Source organism: Osmia bicornis, chromosome 11 (genome assembly GCF_907164935.1).
Source record: "Osmia bicornis bicornis chromosome 11, iOsmBic2.1, whole genome shotgun sequence".
NCBI lineage: Eukaryota > Metazoa > Arthropoda > Insecta > Hymenoptera > Megachilidae > Osmia > Osmia bicornis.
In genome coordinates this window covers 5,357,799-5,380,650 of record NC_060226.1, presented here as the reverse complement: position 1 = coordinate 5,380,650, position 22,852 = coordinate 5,357,799, and the positions used below count along the sequence as shown (strand labels likewise).

Genomic DNA, 22,852 nt, shown 5'->3' with positions numbered 1-22,852 from the left:
TCATGTTCAGTCCTGTTGGATTTGTAATCACTAACTGCTGTTTATGAAATTTGTACAGATAGTTACATATTATGCAATTATTCCATTTATTGTTTAATACATCTATTTATTTATAATACATGATAAGAAATAAATATAATCTTAAACTTGTTAAGTTACAATTTATTAAATATGGCACACACATTTATATGTAGTGTACTATTTACTATAAACATTTTGACACATTTTTGTTTAATAAATTTCCCCTAATTTACAATTATATTTATCGCAATATGATGACCATAAAATTATCTCATAAATACACATATTTACAGGTGGCCACTATTGCTAAAGAAAAATTGTTGTGGTTTTTCATTCAAATAAATAATCAAGTAACAAGGTTTTATAAACTCGACAAAATAAGATTGTTCCTATAAAAACATTTAACAATACTTGTCTTCCTGCTCTGAAATTGATCGTCAGTCTTGTACTTCACATTGTGTGAAAAACCACATATGTAAAACTTTTTAAATAGAAGGAAATTGGGCCTAATGATGTTAGTGAAATATCGCTGAATGACGCATAATTTTTTTCAAATAAGAAAAAGAAAATGTGCCCTTCAAACTTCGAACCTATCAAAAATCAACAATTTACAAATGCGTAAAGTAATATAATTTAATGTTGTACTATACACAAATATACAGGACACTCATCATCACCTTTTTGTACCTGAACAGAACAATATTTTTCTTATATAATTTGAGCTTATTTCAACTACCCGAATGGATATTTCAACGATCGAACTTACTACAACAGCATAGTTGTTGGATTCTCCATAAAGTTCTTAAAGACAGCTAACCACTGAGCGCCTACAGCACCGTCTATAGTACGATGATCGCAGCTGGCAGTGACGGACATAAATTGAGAAGTTGTGAACCTAAAACAACGATGCAGATATTAGATCCAAACCATTAATAACACTTAGGATGTACTTACCCTTTCTCATTGTCGGCAGGTACCAGTCTTGTTTCAGTAGTACCTATGGCAAGGATGATGGATTGAGGAGGATTTATAATGGCAGAGAAGTTTTTAATGCCAAACATTCCTAGATTTGATATAGTGATAGTTCCTCCTTGAAATTCTTGTGGCTGCAATTTTCCTTCCCTTGCTTTAGTTGCCAATGCTTTAACATCTTTACTGATTTGAGCTATACCTTTTGTATCTGCACTAAAAACTATTGGTGTAATTAGGCCATTTTCTGTACTAACCGCTACACTGACATCAACATTGTTAAATCTAAAAAAAATATATTGCGACATTAAATATTTGGAAATCAATTGTTTAAATCATGTAACGAATAGCAGGGCGATAACATACTGTCTAATAACATCACCCATCCACGCACTGTTACCCTCAGGTATTTTTTTACAGGCCATCGCCATTCCTTTGATAATAATATCGTTTACACTGAGTTTTACTTTCTCTTTTTCTAACATTTTATTAAATTTCTCCCGCATTGCTAAAGCGGCATCCATGTTTATATCCACTGATAAATAGTAATGTGGTATAGTTTGTTTGCTTTCCAAAAGACGTTTAGCAATTACTGCTCTAACAGTAGATACAGGAATATCCATTCCTGCTGGAACACCCATTGCTGGTGCTCCTGCTACTGCTGCTGCTGGTTGAGCACCAATCGCCGGTGCTCCTGCTAAATCCTTTACTGTTACAGATCCATACAGTCCTGTACCTTTTAAGCCCTTTAAAGCCGGAATTGTTTAAAATTTACGATTCCTACCATACAATGTAATCAGTGATATAGTAACTTAAACCTAACTTAAAAGTTACCTGCAAACTGAGGCCTTTCTCTGCTGCAATTTTTTTAGCTAATGGACTGGCATATATTCTATCACCAGATGGTACGCTTGGAGCACCCATTGGTTTTGCAGCTGCAGGTGCTGGTGGTGTTACCGGTGATGGAGGAGGAGTAGATGGTGTAGGAGCAGCCGGTGCAGGGCCAGGAGGTGCAGCTGCTGGGGCAGCTGGAGAGTCGTCTTTAAAATCTTTGAAAGCAGCTACACTGGCTTCATCTGATACAATTATACAAACAAGTTTTCCAATAGGAACATTTTTTGTTCCTGCTGGTACTAAAATCTTTGCCAAGTAGCCTTCTTCCGGTGTTTCAAAGCCCATTGTTGCTTTATCAGTTTCAATTTCTGCTAGTAAGTCACCTTCATTCAACTTGTCGCCTATAATAAAGTTATAAGAAATTAGAAATCATTAATGGTTTAATCAATTGTAATGAACTGTCTCCCTCACCTTCCTTTTTCTGCCAACTAACAATAGTACCAGTTTCCATAGTAGGTGATAATGCAGGAAGTTGTACTCTGAGATGGTCAGGATAATCAGCATAAAATCTAACTTGTTGCCTTCCTGGGATCACCATAAGACGTAAGGTATTGTGTACCTGAATCCTGAACACCAAGCAAGAAAGCACTGTTTTACTCTAAAAAATGTTAAGAATTAGAAGACAGTGGAAAGCTGACTTTCAAGTATCACCCTTAATGTAAGTACCAATTTATGTTGCTAAAAATCTTGGATGCAACAACTTCCTGTGTGAAAATATTTGTTTAACAAAAATGAAATTTTTAAGATTGCGACTGTGTGTATGATATTTGAATGTAATTGAGAAACAACAGGTGGAAATAGAACTTTGAAGGAGAATGGGAAGTTGGGAGTAATGGTAATGAGTATTCATTCATTCATTCATTCATTCATTAAGGTAACCTTAATAGCTAATATGAGTGTATATTTTAACCAAGAAACGACAGTACATATTATAAAGAAACAAACGTGATTGTGACAAAAATATTAAATACCTCTGTAGATATTTTCTGTGAAGACATCGTACCATGCACCTTACGGTGGTCGTCCGGACGGAATTTCGTAGTATAGCGCGTGCCAATTCATTGCGCAGACCTGTTGTCGTTCGTATCATATCTCAGATGTTTCGAGGATCTTTTACTACCGATTTTAGTAGCAAGTCGCGAGAAATTCCACGTTACACGAAGTTTTTCTTTAAAACACTCGGACAACGAACGTGTTCCGAGCGTGTCAGTACTGTGGGGTTATCGCGAACTAGGAACGGACGATACGAATGTACCGAATGAGAGGTCGTTCACAAGGTCACGTGGCATTAAGTTTAAAGGTAGTTTTCAAATAGGGCAGAGATCATTAATCGCAGATTAGAAAATGTCATCGAACCGAAAAAAGAGGATAAAAATAAAACAATAACAATATTCCGTTTTTGTTTGATCCAAAATCGAATTTTATGTCAAGGTTTCTTGGCTTATAACCAACGATGTCAATGATAAAATAGAACGGTACAACTATGATCCATTTGGATCCATTAGTGAAATAGTCTGACTTACGTCTTACTTAGCGCTAACGATATCAGTGGCGATTAGAGGAACTTAATCACCTTACCGACCTTCCTATTCTTTCAAATTCAAAGCTTCAATAATCTTTTATACATAATCTTAAATATGAAAAAACGAGGTACCGGTAAAACGACGAAGACGAATATTACCGAAAGCTTGGATCAAACTGGATTTGGAAAATTCACATTTCATAACGGAGATATATATAACGGCGAATATAGATGCAATTATACCCAATCTGTTTTAGTCAAAGAAGGTCGATGTTCTGTAAAGCACTCATTCTTTTTTAAACATTATTAACCGTGTATATTTTACACAGGAAGAGGAATATATACTACCGATAACTTTGACGTTTACGATGGCGAATGGAACAATGATTCTTTTGCCGACACTACAATTCACATTCGGTAATTGGAATTCGCTCCTACTTATTACTATACTATTATATAACGATAATAAATAAAGTTAAATTTAATTGTTAAAGGTATAATAACAACGCTCAGTATCGAGGTAGAGTCGAACCAAACGGTACAATGAACGGTCCTGGAACGTATACATTTCCGGATGGATCTTCAATTGAGGCTGATTGGGTCAATAACAAACCACTTACGAATGCTATCTACAGAGAACCTAGAGGGTTTGAATGGACACTTGTAAACGTGACGGATAATGTAAAAATATTTAGATCACTAATTATGATGTAAGATTAACATTGCAATCGTAATTACAGGCGATTTCTTTTTCTCCTGGAAATCATTTCTGGCGTGATCTATTATCTGATCAAAGCACCACGTATTCTACCGACTCTTTCGGTGAAGGCGAACTGAATTAATTCAATGAATGCACTTTTGTAGCCTAATTGTTCTCGATTAATCCTCTTTGTATATGGAGGGTACCCTAAATCGAGACGTCGCAGGCCTAAACAGAGGATTTTCGCTCAAACTAAACACAGTTTTCTTTTGTTCCTGTATGAACTTCTCGTATTCTCTTTTGTCTTTTATGGAAGTCCAACACCTATGCAAACACAATAAACGTTTATAAAAAGAAATTGCAATTTAATCATAGTTTACTCGAGAGATACTTACTTCCAAATCAGTAAACAAATGATTCCAATAAATAATATTACAAAGATGATCACAGATGAAATGACTGCTGTATGTATCGGAGTACTGCAATACTAGAATCGTCAAAAGATCTCGATGAAAAGAAGGGAAAAACGTAACAAAAAAATATTCAGTACAATAAGCTGTGTATCTTACCTTGCTTTCGATTTTTAAAGAAACAACATTGTTTTGCTGGAACTCGTATACGTACGGTATGATACAGACCGTTTGATCTTTTTTCGTTTTTACAACACAATAGTGTTCGTTTCCTACGAAACACAAGAGATAACAATATTCTAATGATATCCAACTTAAGATTCATTAATCTATCAAGTGGATTGTTACCTTTGTCAACAGAGTCGATTAGTTTGGTTTCGTAAGAGGTTTCGTTAGTCCGGCAAAATTCGTCCGCATTCTGAGGATCTTCGATGGTGGCATTCACGCAAGGATTGTAAAGAATGCAGAGAGCACTACCACCCGCGCTGATCGACGATTCGCAGTAAGTGCCGCGATAATAAGAACCGTCTGTCGCTGTAACATTACATCTGAACGGACACCAATTTCAGTCGTTTACAAAATTGAACAATTTAACGAGAGTTATGTAAAAACGCACGAACCGACATTCTCCGCAATCGCAGTAGCCGTGACCAGCACAGACTTCCTTGCTTCCTGGTGCCACGCAGGGATCATCGGTCGATGGACACTGACAGGCATTCCCTTGCCAGCCTTCGATGCAATGGCAGACACCACATTTACAAATTCCTTTGTTCGAGCATTCTATACCATCGATCTAGAAGAGGATTCATTTGACTCGACGGTACTTTTAATCCGTTAATATCTTATAATGATCACCTTGTCGCATCCTGAGCATTCGCAAAATTGTCCCGTGTAGCCCTCGTCGCAAAGGCAGCTGCCGCAAATGCATTCGCCCCTGTCGGAGCAAAGTTTCGTCGAGTTAGCGGCGATACATTGCAATCTGTTCTCCATCGGCGAACTTTCGTCGCAATCGCATTTCTCGCCTGTTCAATTCATCGACATTAAAGTTCCATCCACGAAATGGATCTACACGAGTTGCAGCTACTGTTCTTACCAGACCAACCGTTGTGGCACTTGCAAATACCGCACTCGTCTGTTCCGTGTTCGCAGGGAGAGTCTTCGGAGTCCTTGCAATTGCAACCGCATGCCAGCTCAACTTCGACTACCACTTGAGACACTTCAGAGGCTAGCGCATCCTCGATCACGATTGTTTGTTTCTACATAACATGGTAAATATTACAGGAAGGGTAAAAGATTCAAATTAATTGAATTCAATTATGTACCCATAGACTCTCGTTTCTTGGACACTTGTCAATCGACAGAACAACCTTGAAGTCGTACACCTGGCCTTCCTCTATATCCTCGCACTCGGAGGTGTTCCATTCCGGTACGTTCGCGTTGCCGCAATTAGAAAAATATTCAATTCGCAGTGGATACGAGGAATTGTCGCGTAAGATCACCTTCGAGGTGATTTGATGGTAAGCACTTTTAATGATTTCTAGTATATTCGAACTGTCGCTGGTCAAAGTAGCAACCCTTGCTTTTTCTTTCAGCAACGCGACCGTTGATTCGTACTCGCTACGCCGATCCTCGGTCACAGCGAATATCAAGTTGATTTTGTGCTCCTGTAACAGCCTAGACAGCTCTCCCAAAGAGCAGTAATCGTACTTGGTGGCCAGAGAGTATTGGCCACGCTCATCGAGGTGACACTTGAAGTCCTGTCGCGTCACAGCACCGCCTAGCTAATTAGAAACACATCAGACACTTCACGCATCCTGTCTGTGCCGATTATATCGATTCGCGTTACCTTTCCTTCGCCAGCAAAATGCAGGTATCCATCGGTCGCTACCAGGATGATCTTACGTGCATGCTGCACCCAGCCAACTTGTTCCTTGCAAAGGATCGACTGCACAACTCCGTCCAACGCACCCTCCAAGTTGTCCACGTTTCCAGTTACACGGCTTTCATTTACCTGAAACTCGTCTTGATTAAAAATTTTCGATTATTTGATTATCTCGTGATAGATCAAACGCATACTTCTTTGATAAACCGTTGAATATCGTGAGTCAGTTCCAGGTGGTGTTGAAAGTCGTAAAGGGGTGAGCAAACAGCGTGCTCGCTCTTGCAAGGATTATCCTCGTGTCCTGGAAATATGTACGGCATCAGGGGTTTGTCGGCGTAGCTGCCAAAGCCTAGGCGAAAATTCTTGGTGAACGTGCCGAACGTTCGACTCATGTCTAGTCCTAAACTGGCCAGGGTCTCTTTGTCGTCCTTCATCGACCACGTCAGGTCCATCAGGTAGTACAAGTCCAACGGGTAATTTCTAAATTATTTTTCTCTATCTTTATATTTTCCCCGTAGACTGATTCAACGTTATATTAATCGCGTAGGTACGATTCAACGAATTCTCGTCGTTATCATTAATGAATCGAGTAAACAAACGTACTTGGCTACCCGATAACGGATCGGAATCTCGGTCTTGGAATGGGACTGAATTTTGACTTTTACTCTTTGGGGCCTCAACTGGATCGGCGTTCGTCCTGCTTCCAACACGTCCTGAAAGTCCGAGTTCTCCAGGATGTCCATCGATCCTAGAGAATTGCTGCGAATTTCATCCGAAGGGCAGCCGAATGCTTTCAACCTTTCCGGTGCGTTGCATCGTGATCTTCCAACAGTTGAATTCGAGTAAGACTGAAAATACAAAGGGTAAGTGTGAACTATCCGGACTAGCACGTGCAAAGTAACTAAAAGCGAAAGGTTTCAGGGGATAGAAAATGAATCCAAGCATTACTGTTTCAATTAGAACGACATTTACCCAGTCACTGCACCACGAGCAGGAGAAACTGGCTTGCAGACAATTTTCACAGGTATTTTGAGAAACGCACAGCCTGAGGATCTTCGTCTCCGCGCTTTCGGAATCTTCCCATTCGCGGCACAGAAGAATCCCGAAGAATACAGCTTTAAGAAGTCTCATCTTCAAGATCTCAGTCAACATCCAGCTGCTCGATCTTCTTTCGATGAGAATCTTTGGTCCATTCTTGAGGAGAACTCGTCTATATTCGCGATTACCGTAAATCTAAACGTTACTTCTGCAATCGGCACCGAATGGTACCTGAACGCGACTGTTCTCGTTATCTATGCTACGATAACGACACGCGTCGTCCTCGCACGCGTTGGGAAAAAAAGACGAAAAAAATGTGTGCCGATTTGCTATCTCTTCGTTACAGCGGATCGACATTTATCTTCCACTTGAATCCGAATCAATGGTCGCAAATAGAGACCGGCGCAATGTCGCGCGCTCGGTTAGTATTCAATATCTTCTCACGTTTTCATCGATCTTCTTCGTTTTCCAACGATCGATCGTTTCGCTCATCGGCAAAGTATGTATGATGTAAAACGACAGACACTTGGCGAAGCGAACGCGTTCGACTGGACGCATCTCATAGTCATCGACGTCGTTACTATTTTGCTGTGGACCTAAACGATTCTAGCTGCCAGCTAACATTGTCTCCTATGTCACGTACATGTGACAGATAGACGATATCGATGTTTCCATGTACAGGGTGCTCCCGACAGAGAATGAGTTAGAAATTATACAGCCACGATTTCGTTTCATCCGGTGGCCTAGTTCTCAAACGGTAACTATGTTTCTCGTTTTGAAGAGCGAGGAAAGAAAGCTGCTCGTTTCGTTGTAAATTGTAATTCCGTCGGAAAGACACTTGTGCAATGAACAGATGGTTTCTTGCTTTTCTTTTTTTTTTTTTTCTTTTTCTTGGTCACTTATTGACACGCGATACCTGATGTATTATTTGCAGTTATCGCGAAACAGATATGGTTTCGTTTATTGTTACGAGCAGCCTTGTAATTATTGTCAATGTTTTGCTACAATATTTGCATACATTTCATTTCGCTCGAGCGTATCTCAATAATGCGATGACGAATGTGGTATCGCAACGCGATATCATTATTCCTGCAGCGATGATTGAAAAGAATACTAACGAGTTAGAGTCGACGTAGACTAATTAAGATCTGTCAGTACGGATGAATTACTTACATTAGACAGAAGTTAAAATGAAATGGAGAAAAACTGTGCTATACTCTTCTGAAAGATTTTTAAACATGAATAGATAAAGAAAACGATAGAAAAACATGTCAAGTTATTCGTTCTAATACGATTGCAATGCAATGTTTATGCAATCTATATCCGAAGCGTATGTTGTTCCATTATCGCTGCATTTCGTTGACACAGTAACGGGAAGAAATAAAAAGCCGCGACCGTATGTACTCTTCCATGTATAAAACGGGCGCGTTATCAATTGCTGACATAATCGTGAAATTCTTGTTTCGAATCGTACATCTGCCTTTCCGCCTACCTTTTTCGTTTCGCGATACATTTATGTTAACTACAAGATCATCGATATTTTGAAAATTATCACGAGTATTATTTAAATATATTACTCGTCGTTTGAGAAAGGATGCGCATAATTTTTGAAGGGAAGAAAGAAAATATGGAGCGAAGTTGATCGGCAAACAATCAACTCGAGGAGACGGCGAAACCTCAGTGAAAGCCGGTCATTTTGCATTTCGTAGTTTCTAATGCCTTTATGCATCGACAATCGCGTAATTATACGATTTCTCGAATTATTGGGTCGTTAGCGATCAAATATTTCAAATAGAAAATGATACATTTACTCGTAAATCTAGGCAATGAGCTCGAGATTCATAAATAATGTGATAAAATAGAAAATCCGATTTTATTACAATGTTCATTTATAAAATAATCGGTCGTATATCAGGAAAAAACATATGGCACTCTGTACTAAATAATATCGTGTATCCATCACGATGAGCTTGCCTCCGTAAATCATCTAGATCGATAGTTTAAAATAGGTCAATGCTTAAAAATTACACAAACTTTATTTTTCTTTCCTTCTGTTCCTGCTTGACATCCGCGAGTCGTTTCGCAACGATTCGTTGAGTTGTTACATATGGTTCGATAAATATACACGCGTTTGTTCCTTTACAACCACAAAGTACAAATTACAAATAGAAAAATCCTTACTCTACCCTTACGCTATCCTTACGTTAGTGCTGCTGATATACAATATTTATTGTATCACATAGTTGCCGATTGTATAAATTGTACTTCGGTAGTTTGGACCAGTTGTTTTTTTACTTGCAATGTCACTAGCAACAAGTAACTCTAAAATATCATTATTATTACATAAAAACATCGAAATACACGATGAAAGTTTGTGCAATGCCTTCCAGGAGGCATAATGCATTTAAACAACAAGATTCAACGATTTTGATATACATATGCTTTTAAAATCTCCCTCTCCCTACTAATGTCACTGTGTATATGTGCGTCTGTTGCCTTTTTTATCTGTTCTAACGTGGTTAACAAAAGCACACCAAAATATAATTTTTTTACCATTACTCTCATTCGATACGAGATACGAGTCTCTCTATTAGGCTGTGCCTCCAACGGGATAGTGGAGCCCTGATAAAGACACCCGCTTTACCAACGCTACATTTTTCCTTGTCTCGTTCTACGAAACATGTCCCAATATTGTGCAATAACCTGTCCGTGGACAAGTCTTCTTTTTTCTCTGACGTACATACAGTAAATTCTAACGTGCGTGTACCGCGTACAAAACGATTTCTCTACACTTAAAACATGATACGGGCGTAAACAACGTACCCTACTTGGTCCTTTCTTGCCGTTACGCTGAATGATATGTATTTTTTTTTTCTTTTTTACCATGTTCTGTATTCGAGAAAACGAAAGATACGTCAGATATGATATTTAAAGGGTCGATCACAAAACGATTTAAGGCTTCCTCTCGGAACTGGACACGCGTCTGGTTAATTGCTGATGAATGTTCGCACTGTTCTGCTCTTTAGACAATACACTAGGAACAGTTTCTTTATTAGAGGTAGAGGTGGGCGACGTGCTCCCGGTATGGGTAGCGTTCGGGATTATACCACGTATAAACATCCCCGCGCAAGCCCATGGGAAAGCCCTATAAATCAAATTAAACGATGCATTTAATTTATTCCCATGTCGGTGGTATTTTCAATTATTTACCATTTTGCGACGAGCAGAAGGTAGAGGTAACCAGGTACAACGGCAATCTTCTCGTTACACCTCATAGCAGACACCACGCGATCCGCCACTTCGTTCGGACTAAGTCTCGGAAAGAATCTGAATAAAACAAGTACAAGTGACAAAGACAAGCGCGTACAAGCAATAACCGGTTTGCATAATTGCAAAGTGGAATGCTTACCTAGGCGAAACGTCCTCAAACATACCCGTGCTGCGAATGAAAAACGGACATATCACTGTCGTGTTAATATTGTATCCCTCGGCCTGTAATGTACGATGAACAATTTGTTAACAATAAGGTCAATTGCACGATGCTGAATCGATTCGATTAGCCGAAAGATGTATACGTTACCGCTAACTCCATGTGAAGCGCTTCCTCGAAACCGATAGCCGCAAATTTCGACGTACAATAATCCACTAATTTCGGCACGCCTATGTGTCCAGCCAGACTGGCGATGCTTACGATGTGGCCCTTGTTGTTCTCCATCATCGACGGTAAGAACGCCTTCGCGGTCTTAACAAGCAAAATTACTACCGTTAATACAGAGCCGTTCGGTTGATCGTAAAACCTGCATCCTCGCTTTACTCCGAATCGTTAATGCCAGACTAACTGTTTGCAAAACAACCGAACGACGCGTTAAAGCGAAGCAATTACTAGGAAATGATACAGCGGCTTGCAGTAACGGGTTACATATTTTGATCTGATCAGCGCGAGAGCTGAATACACGTACTCGTTTGCTACTGTGTACAGGGAACGGTGTTTAACATGTACACGGTACCGCCATTACCATAAGTAAATATAACTGTAACACGAGTAGTAGCTTGTAAATACTATTCGAACGTAGGAATATACAAAGAGGAAACACGCGAGGTGGACGAGTCGGATCGCGAACAAGAAGGGGCACTGGAAAGTGAGATCCTGCCGAAATGACCGTGACATCGGATGCAGCAAGAGGTCCACGGTTGACGCACTCTTTACGAAGCCGTTGACCCACTTCTTCTCCGGGCCCTCTCTAGTCTATTTTCTTTACCGTGCTCTTCTAGTTTTCACTTTTGAAAGTAAAATCGTCGACGTACGATTCGCGCGTAACGGTGTCCCTCGAGTGGGAACAAAGTCTGAAACGCCAGAGGGAAGGAACAAAGAAGAACCGTGCTGGCTAAGTGTTTCGTTAATCAGAGATTCCCCATTAAATTAACATTTTGTTTTCACGCGAATCGACGACATTACAAAATACACAGACGTTCCAGAAGCAATTGCAAATAAAAAATGCCATTACAAGGTTCGAACGATCGTTAGTTTCCGAGCGATACAACCGGCAAACCTTGTCCTAGTTTTGCCTCTTTGTTTTTTATCACATTATAAAATGAATATGTCAATTGACGATAAATCCGTGATGTAACACGTCTCGCAGAATCGGTATTCTTAGCCAGGTTGGGCTATCATTTTCATTCTTCGTGCTCCGAATCCACACGACTAGCTAAAGCCAACCCGTTGATCGGCATCGATGATGCTTCGCGCGGATGACGCCTCGTGAACTTTCACTCTGTATCCCGTTACATCGACGAACGCTTGGCGACTCGCGAAAACGGTGCTAGGAAGGAAAAAGCACTTCCAGGTACAATCACTGCCGTACGTTTACGAGAGTAGCGTTTAGAATTGTTTACAAGAACGTCTGCGGTTCGAGAAGATCGTTCATGGCTATTAGAGTGCGGAGAAGGGATTCTGAGGACGTAAAACGAGCGCACAACCTCTTTCTTTAACTTGTTGCAGCGAGTATTCGCATCGGAGTACAATATCACGACAATGAACGAAATCTTTTCAAAGAATATTTTAAATTCTATAGCTCACTGCTTTTTAGAGATTGAAACAAATCCATCATAATTTGCTAAATTCCTGCTAATAATTAGTTTGTTAATTCTAAATTTACATCTCTTCAAGTTTACTTGTTAACCAGCCTTAATTAGTTATATCTACTCCTATAGGAAAGAATCGAACGCATGAAACGTGAGTGGAGTTTATTTGCCAAAGTAGGAAGCGGTGTTAGCCAGCAATATCTGAGTTTGGCAATCAAGCGGTTCGCGTGTCGCAACCACGACACGCGAGCGTACTGCAACAGCACGCTCGAGTGGCTGCATCTATGCGACCGGTTTTCCCACCTGACCAACGGCAACCAGCCTAAACACAGCTACGAGAATGCACAGTTCTCGTTCACGCTTCTCATCGCGAACAAAGAGAATCGCGCATTTGAATCTCAATGCTGAACCGCGTGGACCTGACCTGGACGAGGGTAATTACAGTGGACCGACAAAAAAGCTCTCTGAACGCCTCAAGGACGCACTGTTCTTTCTCTTTGCTGGATCTATGATAAATCTAGCGTGCGTGTCGTCGTCTCGAGAATAGATTACTTGCTTTGAATAGAAACACGATTCTGACTGTAATAGTTGCGCGGTTAGATTCACAAGATAACAGCGCGCCGCTTTGACGACATTTTTATTTCGAAAAGCAGCTTCGTCCTAGCGCGTCGTTCTTTGATGGATTGCAAAAGTTTTCGAGAAACTCCAGAAACGTACCCAAAAGTGGCTCATCACGTTCACATCCATCGTCCGAATGATCAGCTTGTCCGGTGTGTCTAAAAATTTTGTACCACTAACGACTCCGGCGTTGTTGATCAAAATCGTCACCTGCAAAATACAAACAAGATGAATTTTTCATTCCGGACGTAACAAGGTCTCCGTCAAGGTTACTCGGTTCGGATGATGTAAAATTGAATTTTACATCGGTGATTTAAGAACGACATAAGAAGAGAAAAAAGGAAGATACCAAACGAGTCGATAAATTTCATGTTTTTTTGAGTTTCTCGGAACGAGACGGGCGACGTTATTGGCAACATATTGCAACGCTATGGCGCAACCAAGGATTTCACAATGTTCGCTCGTCCCCTAGAAGACCACCTCGACGCGACGCGTATCCACTCTCGAACGCTTCGATCTTGCGAACACATTTTGCCACCGAATTCCTCCCAATCGCAATGCTAAAATTCGTTTAACATTTATGTACAATCGTCGCTCTTGCGAAATGGAAATATCTATCGTTCCATTGCAAACTTTCCTATTCGTTTCCAAATTCTAAGAAAGATACTCAGGTGCCTTCAGGCTCTGCTAATCGAGTAATTAGCAAGGCTGCATTATAAAACGCACAGGTATAATTGGGTCAGAGTATAATCGAGTGAACAGCTAGGACTTGCAAGAAAGTAGATGCAAATCATTCATCTGCTGGTGAACGCTACAAATACTGCTAGTTTATATTAGAAAGACAATAAATCGCTGATTTCCAAGTGACTCATTCGTCGATCTAATTATCTTCTGGACGGATCACCGAGATAACGAGAAATTCTCACCTGTCCAACCTCTTCCTTGACCAATGCCGCTTTCTTGTAAACATCCTCCCGGTCGCATAGATCGCAGACGTAACCGTAACAGGTGCCACCTGCGGCTTGTACCAGTTTCACCGTCTCATCAGTACCTGAAACGATCAAACACCGAATAAATATGAAAATATCAAATGAAAGTAACCGTCGAAGTCGGTTTAAAAAATTGCAATTATTTTGACATATTTCAAACAAAAGATCAATGTGTCCTCCAAGTCTCATGGCTTTGATCGATCGACGAACGAACGAACCTGCACCTGAATGGGCTGAATCTCTCTTTCTCCGTTGAACGCGTGTTAGAAACAGGCAACAAGGACGGTGCATTAATCGTCGACAACAGGTGGATTACCGGTCGACCTAGTATTTGCTCGTTCCTCATCGTTTGCGAGCCTTCTTGCACACGGCAGGCGACGATATGTGCCTGGCTTTATAAATTCCATCGAGTTCGAAGGAACGAGGAATACATATATTAGCTGGATCTCTTTTCATTTGCATAATATACTCCGTGTTACGAAACGAGTTCGTGAGAAGAAACACGGATCAAAAAACTATTACAACTTGATAAATAATCCCGACGCAACACCTTGCACTCCACTATTCTTGTTTCTTTTTTTTTAATTCCTTTTTTCCTCTAGCAAGTATAATAAAATACAGTAACCTTTTCATTCTGACATTTGACGACAAAAAAATATCAACGACAGATTGATCGTTAATCTTGGGATCTTTTGGACTATGAGCACCGGAACAAGTTTATTTGTATTTTAATTAACTTTCTTCCTTAATCAAATATTAATGGTATTCAGAATTGCCGATTAACATAGCAATTCAGAATGTAAGCAAAATTTGTCTGATTCGTATCGCATTCATGAATAATTCCACGCGTAACTCGTTCGAGGATAATCGTTCGGATTTGTAAAATTCATCAAACATCGACAAAGCCTTTAGCAATCGTTTCATTCTACCGCGAACTATTAACGTTTCTTTCGTAATCCAACAAATTCAACTTCCATTTGCTTACAATTGTTCATCAACCTGTTCGAACCTGTTCATTTGTTTGCCAGTCAAACACAAGTTTTTTTCGATTTTCTTAATAGCCGACGAATAGGTAATTAACAGGACTCGGAGCATCGATTTTTGAAAATTCGTCGAGCAATCGGTGATCGAGGCGCAAGTTTCTCGCGCCTCGTAGAAAGTCGAACCTCGTGGAGAGGTAGTTGTTTCGCCTGTTGACCAAGTGGTACGTGCGTTCACGTAGATTATAAAGGGTAATTGCAAAACGTGGAATATCCTGTTCCCTGGCAAACCACGTTCTCTCTGACCAACGGAATCATTTATCGCCACGATTCCCAAATCGTTTATTCCCGAATTGATTATTAGGCAATTACAAAAGGGGTCGTGATTGAAGAAACATTGCAAAACCTAATTCATTTTAATAATAGTTATGTCGAAACCAATTCTATTAGCGGCTGTTACACTGATTTTTATAAGAGGGAGACGAGATTCGAAAAACGTTGGGAAACACCGGTGTGAAGATTTCATTAAAATAACATTCGATTGCGAGCTTTGCCCAGGCTAATTACACTCTGCAAACGATTACCAACACCGTACAATTCTGAATAAATGGACCTAAGCGATGTGAGGAAACAGCGCTATCTAAAAGACATTTACAGCCGGCGAAGCAGTGCGAGAATATCGTGAAATTCCACCTTTTCAATTTTTTTTTTTATACGATCAACCAGTTTGCAAAGCCGATCGACCAGATTCGTTCGGACGGCCTTCAGTGTCATGCTGCTTCGCTTTTCTCGGCTTGGCGCAGCCTGTGCGAAAGTAAAACTTCAGCTTGCTGTGCTGGAAGGAAGAAACCTTCCACCATAACGGCCATGAAGTTTACCCTTCGACGCGCAAAGGACAGTGAATCAAGTAAATGATGGTTCCTTCCTTTAACCAGAGCTGACTTTCCTTGATAATGATGGCCTCCATAAGTATCCGATGTTACAAGGATGCGGCAACCTCCGGGATCCTGATAAACGATCCAGCTCTCCCTGATTCGACTCTTGTCATGCCTTGGCTCGCTTTCGGTGACACGTGTCCCGCTTCCAAAGAACAAAGTCACCGCGAGGCCAGAACAGTGCAGCTTATACGATCAATATTCCGCCCACGAAGACGAGTTTCTGATTGCCGACGTTTGAAATTCATTACGCGGTCTTCCTCTGCCCGTGAACCCGAACAGTATCTCCTTCCCTCCCGTAATCGCGATTAATTTCTCTCGATCCTTATCGCCTCCTTTTTCTTATTCCACCGTTTCGTCCGCCAGTTCGATTGCACAACTTTACGATCTTCGCCTTGAGCATTTCAAAAACCAGAGAAACCTTTTTACCAAACGACACGTTGCTTACTATTCGCGCCTACAATCCAAGGAAGGATTTAAGTTTCACGAAACGAGACCTATAATATTTTTTATCTTCGGTCGTTTTTGCTGGAAGACTGAAGCCAGTTTATGACGGAATTTATTGTGATACGAGAACACGAAGAGCCAATGAACGAAGAAGGTCGGGCAAAGGTATATACACCTTTCGTTCAACAGGTGGAGGTCATTAACACGATCGAATGTTGATTCTTGCATGAGCCGACAAGGGAAATGCACGACCTTCGAGGCACCGATTCGTATTTAAACTTGGCACAATTATAGGAGTAGCCGAAAATAATAATTTTGCAAAATCATAACAAGCGCCTGTAGGAAACAAGACAGAAACTCGCGTTTAATTATGCGCTTCAGGTATAGCAGTCTCCACGAGTTCAATAGAGATCAAAGAAAAGAAATTAAAAGGAAAATTAAAGAGGATTCTAAGTATCAGTGATATATTATGCAAGCGGAAAATCGAAATTAGAATATAAAGTGGTATTCACATGAGATCGTATTCAGAATAATTATAATTATAGCATGTCGCGCTAGATACATCCGTTTTCATTGGCAATTAACTCATTAAATTCATCATTCGTTATGCTCTAATGATAAGTAAATGTTTGATTTATCATAATTGGATTCTAATAATATAAAGCTAACTTTAATCATTGTTCTTATAACATCTCTTACCACGTATGTCCATTTCTCTATAACACACGCGATAATGAGTCGCTGTTTCTCTCCGCGCTTCTTAATTACGTAATTCGAACAGACAATAAATGATCATCTAGATTGATTCTGTTGTTGGTTTTTTTCAGAATCATTCTATTTAATGAAGAGGTAGAAATTTACTCTTTCTAATCCGACGTATAATAATATCATTAAGCATCAAGGAAAAAAATTTGAATTCTTGGTCAACGATAGAATAATCTCTAGTTTAGACAACGACAAGGACGCAATGCGGCGTTTGAAAATTAAAACGATTCTCGATCTATTCATATTGAAAGTCTGATCACGCTTTGAACGTCCTTGAAATTCGGATGTTCATCGACTCGTAGACTCACAAGTATCGTTACAAGTTCAAATGTATCCGGACACTTTAAATGTCACCGACGGTACGTCAGCGAATGCTTTTAAGAAGAAAAGATCCAATCAATTACAGATTTTTAGGAACGATACCAACGTATTCCCTGTTCACGATAGAGTAACATAAAAATTCAGATCAGAACAAGAAAATTTTCCTCGTGAAACGTGGAACATTCATGAAGCGACCCAGGCCACCAGTTCATCACCCACTCCCCTCCTACAAGATCAATTTTTCGTTGCCTCTTTAACGAATTCATAAACAATTGAATATATCGAATAAGCGACTCGTTAAATATTTTTATCATTACACAAGTGACGTCTGAATCATACCCTGAATTTCATGTCATAGGTCAGGGGTCACCAGATTAAGATTCACCCAGAAATCTTAAAAAACGCTTTATCGTAGAGTCTACAGACCTTTTGATGCCCTATTAGCGTTGCACAACTACGGTTTTTGTTATGGTTCTTCTAATAATTTTTAGTAGAATTTCCATTCAAGTACTGATAGTTATTATGAAAATTACACCTGAATCCTTTTACACAGCAACCCACGCATTTATTCACACAATACCGACACTTACCCGAACAAAATATCAAATCCTATTATTTTAAAAAATTCGCGCTCCAAGGTCACGAACAATACATGATATCATCATATTTTTGGAACGTTTGAAAATGCGCGAATAAACACGTGAGTCACTACCCTATCTGAAAAAATTGTCTTTAACAAAGCTGCAGGTTGTGGCCTAATATCTTTGTTATTCCAAAGATTTATCGAGTCCTGTGCAGTTTTGAGAAGCAATCTTTTCATTTATAAATAAAAAATATGACTGAAGCTTACCAGCTTTGTTGACGTCCCAGATAACAACGATGGCCCCAAGATTGGCCAGCCTAAGGGCAATTAGCCTGCCCAGACCACCACCACCCCCGGTCACCAGGGCGATCTCACCGTCGACATTTTTCATCTTGTATTTCATGGGAATCAACAATTTGATGATACCCTCGACGATGGAGACCACCGCGAGGAGCAGGAAACCTATCACATCACTTGTGGATTTTAAGAAAGACATGGCTGTCACGTTCTTCCAACAGAAGCTTCAATCTGAACCTTCGACGTGGAACGACTCTTCTGCGATTCGACGATGCCGATCGATCAGGATATCATAGCTTGTCCCAGCACGGGTTGTGTATTAGGGCTTCCGTACGCGGAGAAGGGAGTTGTGGTTGGCACAGCCAAAAATTAACTGTACACCGTCCAGGATCTTCTTAGATAATTTCAAATTTTCTGGAAAACAAAATTAAGTGTTAAAATAATTGTAGAATAAGTATCTAATAAAAAGCAGCTGGCAAAGTATAATGTAAGTTTTAACTCAAAAACCGAATGACCTATATTTCAAATGGCTGATTCGCGCGAACAAATTACTGATAACACAATAGGTGTACTCGAGCCGTACCTGAAACACGCTTATCTGATAAGAAGGAAGTAACACGGTCACAGATTCGTCGGTAATGTTAGTTAGACAGGTAATGGTAGGTAACACCGATGTAGAAACTAGTGTACGCTTTCTCCAAATTTCGTATCACTTTCTTCTCGTAGCCGCATAAAGAGGACGTATTTCGACGAATTGGTTAAAACCAACAGACAAGTAAATTGATCCAAATCTTCTACGATAAAATACCTTCGGAGGTATTCGCATCTCTGAATTACAAACATGATTCTAAGACACGGTTATTTTCACGATTACATTTTGTAACTTGCTTTTTACGATACGCGTAACTGGTTGAATGGCACAATGAAAGACTTGAGGAAGAAAGTTTCGAGTTCACGCAAGAAATTTGTTATGTTAGTACAAACACAGCTACGCAAAGGGTTCAAGGGGGAGAAATGTTTTCGAAAACGTTCACGAACGTGTTGCGATTCTTCCGTTTTCCTGTTTACGATTTTATGTACAATTTTCGCGGACGTTAACGATTACACGAACGAAACACGAATATCACATCGGTCGGTGGGTGATTCGCTTTCTAATGAGGCGCGAAATTCACTTTCGATTTCCAGCCGTGGATTTCGTCGAATTTTTCGTTTCTTTTCAACCAACCAGCGATGCCTCGAACAATTATCGAATGTTGCATCGAAGAGCTTGAAGAAGAAGAAAAATCTTGCCGCAAAACAGTATCACGAGAAGCAGAGGCTTACGTGCTCGTTTCACTCGATCCAGGAAAAATAGCCAACTAAAAATACATAGATTCGAAATCGTAATACGGAACACGTACATGCAAAGAGACGTACAACGAGTCGCTTCGACGATTCTGTCGTAATCGTAATCATAACTTTGAACAATGATCTGGCATACGAACGGTAACGCGCTAATTTTCAATTTACATTCTGCTGTTGTTATTTTTAAGTCTGCATCTCAATCGAACTAATTTATTCGTCGTTCGTGATTAACTTACTAATTAGAAGACCGTGATTATCGCCTTTTACGAACCTGCGATCGTAAAAGAATCAATTGATCTTTGATACGATCTACAACTGCTTACGAATTCACACTAAAATCCAATTGAATTCGTCCCACGTTTCTAACGCGAACTTAGCTTCTCTGAAATTTAATTGATCCTAAAAAAATCGACTGACCTATGATACACGTTTGTTCTACTTTGTACGGAAACGTCCTCCGGTAAATTGATCCGATTCAATTAACCGTCATTACTGCGATAGCATGCACGAACAAACGATCGAGTGACGACGCAGAAGAAGGTAAATTGACAGGCAACTATCAAGTTATTGCGAAGAGAAAAAGATTGCTCGATCACTTACTGGCGAGTGGGCGTGAGAAGTTTCGTTAACGATCCTTGGAATTATAACTGGTTCGTTCGTACGAATCGTTAACGATTTCGATCGACCACTTACAAAAATGCTGAACGGTATTTTAATGAATGCCATGATCGACAATGTTATTCAGTAGAATTCCTGTTTTCATCGTTTCCACGTCTAAAATGGTCACAAATCGTTTTGGATCGATGTTGCATAAACGTGTTTTTCAATAAGTATCACACGACCGGTAAAAAAACGGGACGAAGGTGAAACCGATCACCGAAAGCAGCTTCTCGAAGAATACCTTCACGAGGATCAGGTAGCCACTTTCAAAATTTATCCCGCAGACGATCGAGCGTATTCCAGCGAGTTAACGAATTGAATTTGCGATCGCTGTAACCCTTCGTCTCTCTTTCTCTAAGTAGTTGAATACACACACTCCTGTACATGACAATATTTTCTAGAACGTTTGTAATGATCGTTGAACGAGAAGAATAAAGCATGCAACAGGTAGATCTCTGAGCAGATGACGAGAAGGATCCACGGTGTAGTCGATAAATCAAAAGTAGATAAGATTGATAGAATGTCTTACTATCGAATGCCGCGCTGGTTCTCTGGTGATCGTTGTTCGTCGACAGTCACTCGCGTTCTGAAACGAAAACTTGGCTAGAGTGTAGAACCAGCCACGAGGGAGTAGTACACGGGAAGGTGCGTACCTGTGCGAAAGTCGTCCGCGTACGGTTAGAGATACTCGTCTCACCGGCACTACGGTTGTCGGTGTACTGAATGAAACGGTGGCTCCGGTACGCCTTTACCCTCTCGACGATCTCTCGAAAAACATTCTGCGCGCATTAAGCGAGAAACACATACAACAACATTAATAAAGACTATGATAATTGGAAGTGCATCGATTAATCGCCCACTTTGCATCTTTTTCTTGTACCTTTATATCTTTTCCATATCATTTTAAATTAATCGTATATTATTGCTTGAAACAATTACATCGTTCACTGCAAATGTTTTCGGTATTATTAACTGTTTATTATTATTCGCTGGTTATTTAAGCGTGAAATGGAAAAATTAGAATGCAAAAAGTTAAGACCTTACCGGTTCATAGCGTTGCACATTTAAGGAGTAAAAATTCTGAAAGATGTTAAATGAAAATTTTCTATTACCTATTTGTTCCATTGTCTTCTTTTAGTTCGTTTTGCGCTTGATTTACTGCTTTTGACGTAGAGTTTTCGCTTAGATCGGTCAGCAACATCTGCAAACATGGACTTTATGTTCAAGCATCCTTGAAATTTTCTTGTTTAGAAATCGTATAAATAGAAGAAGTTGGTGTGTACATCGGTTCATTGCGGAAAGTCCTTTCAATGAACTGTAGCTATTCTTAGACGAATCAGGCTCAAGAACATAACGTATTTTATTGAAACAACAACTATCAGTTGAAAGATAATACTTATTGATATATTAATCATTATGCAACACTAATCTGGTACTTACAATAATAGTATTTGTTTATTAATCGCGTAGTAAACTGAATACCTGAACTGATTGATCTTATCGTATTATTTTATTCAGTCTATATCTCTGAATAATAAATAATGAAATTAAAGTTTTTTCCACAAGCATAAAAAATCGTTTAACAAAAGTGTTATCTCATTCTTATTTATGAACAAATCGAAGTTACATAAAAAGAGGAACAGAATACATACGCAGTACGCTTGTTCGCTCCATGACATCGCGCGGTTTCATTGCCGCTTATTGTTCATATAATTTGCAAACTGGAACACCAACTAGTTGTTCAACAGTTAAACACTAACAAAACGTTTAACAGCTAACAGAATTCACGTCGTACTGCCTTCGTGCAAAACGACGAACAGCACTAACGAACATTGAACAAAGGAGGATATAGATCTTCTTAAATGAATCTTTTGCAATCCATTTTGGTCCTGAGAATGATCCATATCGCCAGACCATGGGATAATTGGGAAAAGGCAGCAGAGTTTCACGTTTCAAGGAGATCCAGTCAATATCAAGCAACCGAATCGACGTTCTTGTGGAAACTATCTGGAAAAAGGACCATGAATGAAGAGTGAAGGCGACTCAAACGTTGAAATATTAAATAATACGAATAATTGTTCGTTCAAATGGAAGTTGTTTTCGACTATTGAATACTGATAATCTAAAACTTTTCCATTTGTTTCGAGTCCTACAATTCAATCTACCAGCAAAGCGTTATAATAACAATCGCAATCGCCTTCTTTTGCGTTGGAAGTAAACATGGTTATTTTAATTTGGCAATAAAAATGAACCAACTCTATTGGAGATAAGACTAGCGCCAATATCGAACAGTTACTAATAATACAGCTTTGATTATTTCTTTGTTATTGTATGGTAATCTCTCGAACGAGACTATCTTCGTTTCAACTCCCGCTTTGCTTTTACTTGCAATTGT

The 22,852-nt window shown here is 39.7% G+C and overlaps 4 protein-coding genes across 5 annotated transcripts; 1 reads left to right on the top strand and 3 right to left on the bottom strand.

Moving 5' to 3' along the window:
* Nucleotides 1–62: 62 nt before the first annotated feature.
* On the bottom strand, nucleotides 63–3,123 carry LOC114872445 (dihydrolipoyllysine-residue acetyltransferase component of pyruvate dehydrogenase complex, mitochondrial). 2 transcript variants are annotated; one of them, XM_029179643.2, is made up of 7 exons: nucleotides 2,856–3,123; nucleotides 2,296–2,450; nucleotides 1,825–2,225; nucleotides 1,357–1,736; nucleotides 976–1,275; nucleotides 788–916; nucleotides 63–708 (listed from the first exon to the last, which is right to left on the bottom strand). In XM_029179643.2, coding segments are annotated over exons 1-7 (1,485 nt in total). In that variant the 5' UTR covers nucleotides 2,975–3,123; the 3' UTR covers nucleotides 63–707. The 2 variants fall into 2 exon arrangements, with proteins under 2 accessions (XP_029035476.1, XP_029035477.1); XM_029179644.2 differs by lacking the exon at nucleotides 63–708 and having other exon boundaries at nucleotides 785–916.
* A 151-nt stretch (nucleotides 3,124–3,274) lies between these two features.
* On the top strand, nucleotides 3,275–4,248 carry LOC114872455 (phosphatidylinositol 4-phosphate 5-kinase 2-like). The gene is made up of 4 exons (XM_029179665.2): nucleotides 3,275–3,672; nucleotides 3,736–3,823; nucleotides 3,901–4,087; nucleotides 4,147–4,248. The coding sequence occupies exons 1-4, from the start codon at nucleotides 3,522–3,524 to the stop codon at nucleotides 4,246–4,248; spliced, it is 528 nt and encodes a 175-aa protein (XP_029035498.1). The 5' UTR covers nucleotides 3,275–3,521.
* LOC114872443 (integrin beta-nu-like) lies at nucleotides 4,110–9,189 on the bottom strand. Its single transcript, XM_029179641.2, has 12 exons — nucleotides 7,371–9,189; nucleotides 7,002–7,246; nucleotides 6,593–6,878; nucleotides 6,363–6,527; nucleotides 5,839–6,297; nucleotides 5,610–5,772; nucleotides 5,372–5,538; nucleotides 5,137–5,309; nucleotides 4,865–5,064; nucleotides 4,676–4,788; nucleotides 4,502–4,593; nucleotides 4,110–4,430 (listed from the first exon to the last, which is right to left on the bottom strand). The coding sequence occupies exons 1-12, from the start codon at nucleotides 7,548–7,550 to the stop codon at nucleotides 4,286–4,288; spliced, it is 2,388 nt and encodes a 795-aa protein (XP_029035474.2). The 5' UTR covers nucleotides 7,551–9,189; the 3' UTR covers nucleotides 4,110–4,285.
* Nucleotides 9,190–9,453: 264 nt separating this feature from the next.
* LOC114872450 (estradiol 17-beta-dehydrogenase 11) lies at nucleotides 9,454–22,201 on the bottom strand. Its single transcript, XM_029179657.2, has 11 exons — nucleotides 22,110–22,201; nucleotides 21,570–21,658; nucleotides 21,111–21,236; nucleotides 20,987–21,043; nucleotides 18,424–18,867; nucleotides 14,063–14,187; nucleotides 13,236–13,346; nucleotides 11,017–11,178; nucleotides 10,846–10,928; nucleotides 10,647–10,763; nucleotides 9,454–10,581 (listed from the first exon to the last, which is right to left on the bottom strand). The coding sequence occupies exons 5-11, from the start codon at nucleotides 18,650–18,652 to the stop codon at nucleotides 10,389–10,391; spliced, it is 1,020 nt and encodes a 339-aa protein (XP_029035490.1). The 5' UTR covers nucleotides 18,653–18,867; nucleotides 20,987–21,043; nucleotides 21,111–21,236; nucleotides 21,570–21,658; nucleotides 22,110–22,201; the 3' UTR covers nucleotides 9,454–10,388.
* Nucleotides 22,202–22,852: the final 651 nt, after the last annotated feature.